Raw genomic sequence first — 7139 nt, forward strand, 5'->3', positions numbered from 1 at the left:
TTCATGACGGAGTCCGACGAGAACTGGCAGCGCGTTAGCAACACCCTAATAGCCATCCAGAGCGATCTGAGAAGATGCGAAAGGGAGCGACGCGTAGAGGAGAGTGCCTAACGTAGGCAACCCATCCCCGCGAAGTAATACTTTGCGGTGATCCCGCGGGGAATGAGGTGTGCAGCTGTGCGTGGTGGTGAGTTTAGCTGGGAAGCCCCGAAGGGGGAGTCCAGTTCGTTGACTGGTACGGGCCGGTCGCGTCTCTTAGAGATTCTCACCCGCCGTGGCGTATCCATGGGAAAAAAAAAAAAACACCCGTGTGGTGAGCGGGCAGTAGAATACCACCACAGCATGTCACAGCTTGTCGTCTGAGGCGACTAAGAAGACACGGGGATGTTCTGCTCCCTCTAAAGAGCACTAAAGCAACTCGTAACCGCCGGCACAAGCCAGGTATCCCCCGGATAGGTCTAACACACTTGTGAAACACCTAGCTAATACGAGAAGGCGACTAAGACGGAGACCAGTAAAGTCTTAGGATAGGAACTGGACCCCCCTTTTTTTGGATTGATGACCCCAGGGCTGACGGAAGCCAGCATTCTAGCACTTTAGTACGCGGAATGAAACCCCGCCGAAATGGCTGCTAGGTTAATGCTGCTTCTGCCCCCGTCCCGTGAAAAATTGGCAAATCTCTAAGCACGCTCCTTGTTCCGTAGCCATTAAATTGGACGTACAGGCTCAGTTGAGTCACTCCTGACTAGCGCGGATCCGGCTCTGAACTCCCGACCCCATAAGGGCGGGAGTCAACCCTCGCATGGCCTCCCTGCTTGCATAGACAACCATGGGATCATAACGCGACTATACAACAGACAAGGACAACGGCTTACGAGTTGGGACCCAACAAAATGAGTAAAAGTATCATACCCATAACGACGAACGACTCAGAAGGCTTCAATAAAAGCAAAAAAAATGGCGAGAACGCCAACTGGTGAGCGGACCGACTTCCCGCTGCCGGCCCTCCCTGGCCCGGAGCAGCACCAAAAAGCTCAGGGCAGGACAGCGCTGCGCGATCTAGGACGAGAGATCACGCAGCTAGTGGAGATGCTCGAGGATGGCAAGAGGCGATCCATACACCAACCCATGCGGGACTCAATCGAGAGCATAAGGGAGCCTAAGAGGAAACAGGCTGCAGGTGCACCAACACCCCGGACAAAGAGGACCAAGGCAGCGGTCGAGGTCCAGACCACAGGAGTAGCAGTTGAAAAGGACGCCCACGCTGAAAGGGAGAGAAAGGAGCCGGAGGAGACCCCATTTCTGACGGTGACCAACCGGCGCAGAAGGAAGAGGCCGCAAAAGCCGACTGGAGCGCTCGCGGACAAGACGCGACCAGACGCCATCGTCATTGCCACCAAAGGTGAAAAGACCTATGCAGAGATACTGCGCAAGGTTAGGACGGACGAAACCCTGCGTGGACTCGGTGATGCGGTCGCCAGGATCAGGAGGACCCAAAAAGGAGAGCTACTTCTACAGCTCAATAAGTCGGGAGAGGAGACGGAGACGTTTAAAAGCCTGGTAGCCAATACGCTGAAGGAGCACGCAGAAGTCCGTAGCCTGTCGCACCGGGTGACCGTAGAGTGCAAGGACCTGGACGAAATAACCACCACGGAGGATATATGCGAGGCTCTGAGAAGCCAGGTGGAATTGGCGGAGCTGTCTGCGGATGACATCCAGCTGAGAAAGGCATACGGCGGAACCCAGACGGCCACAATCAGGCTGCCAGCGGAGAGCGCTCAAAAGGCTCTGAAAATAGGAGTCCTAAAAGTAGACTGGGTAAGATGCAGACTGCGTGAGCGAATCAGCGTCACCAAATGCTTCAGATGTCTCGAGTTTGGGCATATGGCACGACAGTGCAGTAGCAAAGTAGATAGGTCCAAGCTGTGTAGAAGATGTGGAAAGGAGAACCACCTGGCAAAGGACTGTAGCCTGGAAGCCTAGCGCAGACTGGAAGTACGTGGCCGGCAGCGGTAGATGCCCCCAGTTTAGGAACGCCCTGACTAAAAGATCAGCATGAGGTGTACTCAGCTGAACTTAAACCATTGCGAAGCTGCTCAGTCTCTCCTGAGACAAGCAGTCAGGGAGAGGAAGACCGAAGTCGTTCTCATCTGCGAGCCATTCAGGGCGATACCAGGAAGCGGTTGGACCAGCAGCAGTTGCGGCAAGGCGGCCATCTGGGCCGTACAAATCCACCCCCAGGAGATATGCGCAGCCAACGAAGGATTTGTTAGAGCGAGGCTTAGAGAGGTAACCTTCTATAGCTGCTATGCCCCGCCGAGCTGGGACCTAGCGCGCTTCCAAAGTATGCTAGCGCATATAGCGGAAGACGCGCGCGGAAGAGCCCCCGTAATAATAGCGGGAGACTTTAATGCGTGGTCCGTAGAGTGGGGCAGTAAGGAAACCAACGCCAGAGGCACGTGTCTGCTCGAGGAATTTGCGTCCTTGGACGTAATACTCGCAAACGATGGCAGGAAGCTAACCTACTTCAAGGCGGGTCGAGGGTCCATTATCGACCTAACCTTCATAGGGGAGCTACGTGGAGAGTAAGCGAGGATTTTACGTTCAGCGACCACCAGGCGATCCACTTCGAATGCGGAGCAGCAACGAAAAGACAGCTAGCCAAAATTACCGGACCTAAATGGAAGGGCGACCACCTGGATGTGGAAACCTTCACGGAATATCTGCGCAACGCCAGCTGGAGCCCTGCGCGAGAAACGGCAGAGGGCCTGGCTCAGAAACTGGCGAAGCTCATGGAGGAGGTATGTGATGTGGCAATGCCAAGAAGGAAGCCTTGCAAAAGAGGAGCGCCCTGCTACTGGTGGAATGCGGAGGTTAACCAGCTAAGGAAAGCCTGCCTACGAGCAAGATGGTGCTACCAGAGAGCACGAGGTCGGCCTGAGTTCGAAACCAGGGGGGAGGAACTCCGATCAGCGAAAAGAGCCCTTAAACGTGCCATAAAGGAGAGAAAGTCAGCCTGCTTCAGGCAGATATGCGAGGAGGCGGACGTCAACCCTTGGGGGACGGCATATAAGGTCGTCACCAAGAGGATAAGGAGCCAGTCAACACCGGAAGTGACCTGCCCGATCCTGCTTCGTAGCATCGTGGAGGCCCTATTCCCACAGCACCCGTATAGGGAGGAAAGCGTCTCGAGCCAAGACTCCGAGCTGTGGCAACAGATTTCTGTTGAGGAGGTGATAGCGGCTACCAGGAGAATTGGGGATAAAAAGGCACCAGGACCGGACGGTATCCCAAACAAGGCATTGAAGCTTGGAGCAACCACCAGACCAGAAGTATTTGTTGACACGTTCAACAAATGCCTACGGGAAGGAGTGTTTCCAGAGCAGTGGAAAGTGCAGCGGCTAATACTTCTATCCAAAGGAAATAGGTCCCCGGAGGAACCATCAGGATACCGCCCAATATGTTTGCTGGATACGGTCGGCAAAACCCTGGAGAGAATCGTCTACAACCGACTGCAAGTTGTGATCCAGGAGAAGGAGGCCTTATCGGAGTCCCAGTACGGATTCCGGATGGCCAAATCAACGGTCGACGCCATCAAGGCAGTCACCGACATTGCATCCAGAGCGATCGAGGGAATAAGATGGAGATTCGGCACAAAGGAGTACTGCGCGGTGGTGACCCTGGATATCCGTAACGCGTTTAACTCAGCGAACTGGTCTCGGATAAACGAGGCGCTCGGGAGAATTGGAGTTCCCACCTACCTGCTTCGGATAATAGCCAGCTACCTGTCGGGTAGGGTACTGAGGTACGAGACGGAGGAGGGACCAAAGCTCTACAGGGTGACAGCCGGAGTTCCACAGGGATCAGTCTTAGGACCTCTACTGTGGAACATAATGTACGACGACGTCCTGAGACTCCAGCTCCCGCAGGGATGCACGCTTGTCGGTTTCGCTGACGATCTCGCCCTGGTCGTGGTAGCCAAAGAGCTCCGAGATGTCGAGGCGACGGCCAACGAGGCAATCCGGATCGTATCCAACTGGATGGAAAACGCGGGATTGGACCTGGCTGGCCACAAAACGGAGGCTGTACTCATCACGAGTCGGAAGAAGGTGGAGTACGCGACGTTTCGCGTGGGTAATGCGACTATTAAGTCGCAGGAGTCAATCCGGTACCTAGGCGTGATGCTGGATAACCGATTGAACTACCGGGCCCACATCGAGTACGTGAGTCAAAAAGCCTCCCGGATGCAGGCAGCACTCGCAAGGATGCTCCCCAATATTGGTGGACCCAAGGCAGGTCGTCGCATACTCCTGGCGAGAGTAGTGGCATGAGTCTAAGAAGAAAGATGTCAGTGCCATATCGGCTCTGCGCTCTTCGAGTAGTGTCTGGATATAGGACGGTGTCGGATAACGCAGCCCTGGTCCTCGCGGCCATGATACCGGTGGATATACTAGCGCTCGAGATGACGCATGTATATGAAGCGCGCGCAGGGATGCGAACTAATGCATCGCTAGAGACCACCCGTGCGTCGGAAAGGCGGGCGTCGATAGAAAAATGGCAGGCAAGATGGGACACGGCCACAAATGGACGGTGGACCCATAGACTAATCCCGGACATTGAGTCATGGATAGGGCGGAGAAGCGGAGAGATGAACTACCACCTCACCCAATTCCTGACGGGTCACGGAGGATACAGGAAGTATCTACATAGGTTCAAACACGAGGATACTCCCGAGTGTCCTGAGTGTTCGAATGAGAGCGAGGATCCGGGGCATGTGATCTACCACTGCACGAGGTACCGCTCAAGTGCGGAGTATTTCCCACGACCAGAGGAGCTAATGGCGTTCATGACGGAGTCCGACGAGAACTGGCAGCGCGTTAGCAACACCCTAATAGCCATCCAGAGCGATCTGAGAAGATGCGAAAGGGAGCGACGCGTAGAGGAGAGTGCCTAACGTAGGCAACCCATCCCCGCGAAGTAATACTTTGCGGTGATCCCGCGGGGAATGAGGTGTGCAGCTGTGCGTGGTGGTGAGTTTAGCTGGGAAGCCCCGAACGGGTAGTCCAGTTCGTTGACTGGTACGGGCCGGTCGCGTCTCTTAGAGATTCTCACCCGCCGTGGCGTATCCATGAAAAAAAAAAAACACACGCACACACACACTCACCCGTGTGGTGAGCGGGCAGTAGAATACCACCACAGCATGTCACAGCTTGTCGTATGAGGCGACTAAGAAGACACGGGGATGTTCTGCTCCCTCTAAAGAGCACTAAAGCAACTCGTAACCGCCGGCACAAGCCAGGTATCCCCCGGATAGGTCTAACACACTTGTGAAACACCTAGCTAATACGAGAAGGCGACTAAGACGGACCCCAGTAAAGTCTTAGGATAGGAACTGGATCCCCCTTTTTTTGGATTGATGACCCCAGGGCTGACGGAAGCCAGCATTCTAGAACTTTAGTACGCGGAATGAAACCCCGCCGAAATGGCTGCTAGGTTAATGCTGCTTCTGCCCCCGTCCCGTGAAAAATTGGAAAATCTCTAAGCACGCTCCTTGTTCCGTAGCCATTAAATTGGAAGTACAGGCTCAGTTGAGTCACTCCTGACTAGCGCGGATCCGGCTCTGAACTCCCGACCCCATAAGGGCGGGAGTCAACCCTCGCATGGCCTCCCTGCTTGCATAGACAACCATGGGATCATAACGCGACTGTACAACAGACAAGGACAACGGCTTACGAGTTGGGACCCAACAAAATGAGTAAAAGTATCACACCCATAACGACGAACGACTCAGAAGGCTTCAATAAAAGCAATAAAAGCCGGTGACCAACTGGCGCAGAAGGAAGAGGCCGCAAAAGCCGACTGGAGCGCTCGCGGACAAGACGCGACCAGACGCCATCGTCATTGCCACCAAAGGTGAAAAGACCTATGCAGAGATACTGCGCAAGGTTAGGACGGACGAAACCCTGCGTGGACTCGGTGATGCGGTCGCCAGGATCAGGAGGACCCAAAAAGGAGAGCTACTGCTACAGCTCAACAAGTCGGGAGAGGAGACGGAGACGTTTAAAAGCCTGGTAGCCAATACGCTGAAGGAGCACGCTGAAGTCCGTAGCCTGTCGCACCGGGTGACCGTAGAGTGCAAGGACCTGGACGAAATAACCACCACGGAGGATATATGCGAAGCTCTGAGAAGCCAGGTGGAATTGGCGGAGCTGTCTGCGGATGACATCCAGCTGAGAAAGGCATACGGCGGAGCCCAGACGGCCACAATTAGGCTGCCAGCGGAGAGCGCTCAAAAGGCTCTGAAAATAGGAGTCCTAAAAGTAGGCTGGGTAAGATGCAGACTGCGTGAGTGAATCAGTGTCGCCAAATGCTTCAGATGTCTCGAGTTTGGGCATATGGCACGACAGTGCAGTAGCAAAGTAGATAGGTCCAAGCTGTGTAGAAGATGTGGAAAGGAGAACCACCTGGCAAAGGACTGTAGCCTGGAACCACAGTGCATGCTCTGCAAGGGAACGAGCGCAGACTGGAAGCACGTGGCCGGCAGCGGTAGATGCCCCCTGGTTAGGAACGCCCTGACTAAAAGATCAGCATGAGGTGTACTCAGCTGAACTTAAACCATTGCGAGCTGCTCAGTCTCTCCTGAGACAAGCAGTCAGGGAGAGGAAGACCGAAGTCGTGCTCATCTGCGAGCCATTCAGGCCGATACCAGGAAGCGGTTGGACCAGCAGCAGTTGCGGCAAGGCGGCCATCTGGGCCGTACAAATCCACCCCCAGGAGATATGCGCAGCCACCGAAGGATTTGTTAGAGCGAGGCTTAGAGAGGTACCCAATACTCATTTTGAGTATCGGGGTATATTAGATTTGTGGTAAAAGTGGATGTGTGTAACGTCCAGAAGGAATCGTTTCCGACGCCATAAAGTATATATATTCTTGATCAGCATCAATAGCCGAGTCGATTTAGCCCTGTCTGTCTGTCTGTCTGTCTGTTCCGTCTGTTCGTCCGTCCGTCTGTCCGTCCCCTTCAGCGCCTAGTACTCAAAGACTATAAGAGCTAGAGCAACGATGTTTTGGAACCAGACTTCTGTGATATGTCACTGCTTCAAAAATATTTCAAAGCTTCGCCCCGGCCACTTCCGCCC

General features: G+C 54.3%; 1 protein-coding gene across 1 annotated transcript; it reads left to right on the forward strand.

Annotated features, from left to right (window-relative positions):
• Positions 1 to 930: 930 nt before the first annotated feature.
• Positions 931 to 6807, forward strand: LOC117192268. Its single transcript, XM_033396922.1, has 2 exons — positions 931 to 1328; positions 5840 to 6807. Exons 1-2 carry the CDS (start codon positions 958 to 960, stop codon positions 6351 to 6353), a joined length of 885 nt encoding a protein of 294 aa, XP_033252813.1. The 5' UTR covers positions 931 to 957; the 3' UTR covers positions 6354 to 6807.
• The last annotated feature ends 332 nt before the right edge of the window (positions 6808 to 7139 follow it).

Source organism: Drosophila miranda (assembly GCF_003369915.1).
Source record: "Drosophila miranda strain MSH22 chromosome Y unlocalized genomic scaffold, D.miranda_PacBio2.1 Contig_Y2_pilon, whole genome shotgun sequence".
Classification (NCBI taxonomy): Eukaryota; Metazoa; Arthropoda; class Insecta; order Diptera; family Drosophilidae; genus Drosophila; species Drosophila miranda.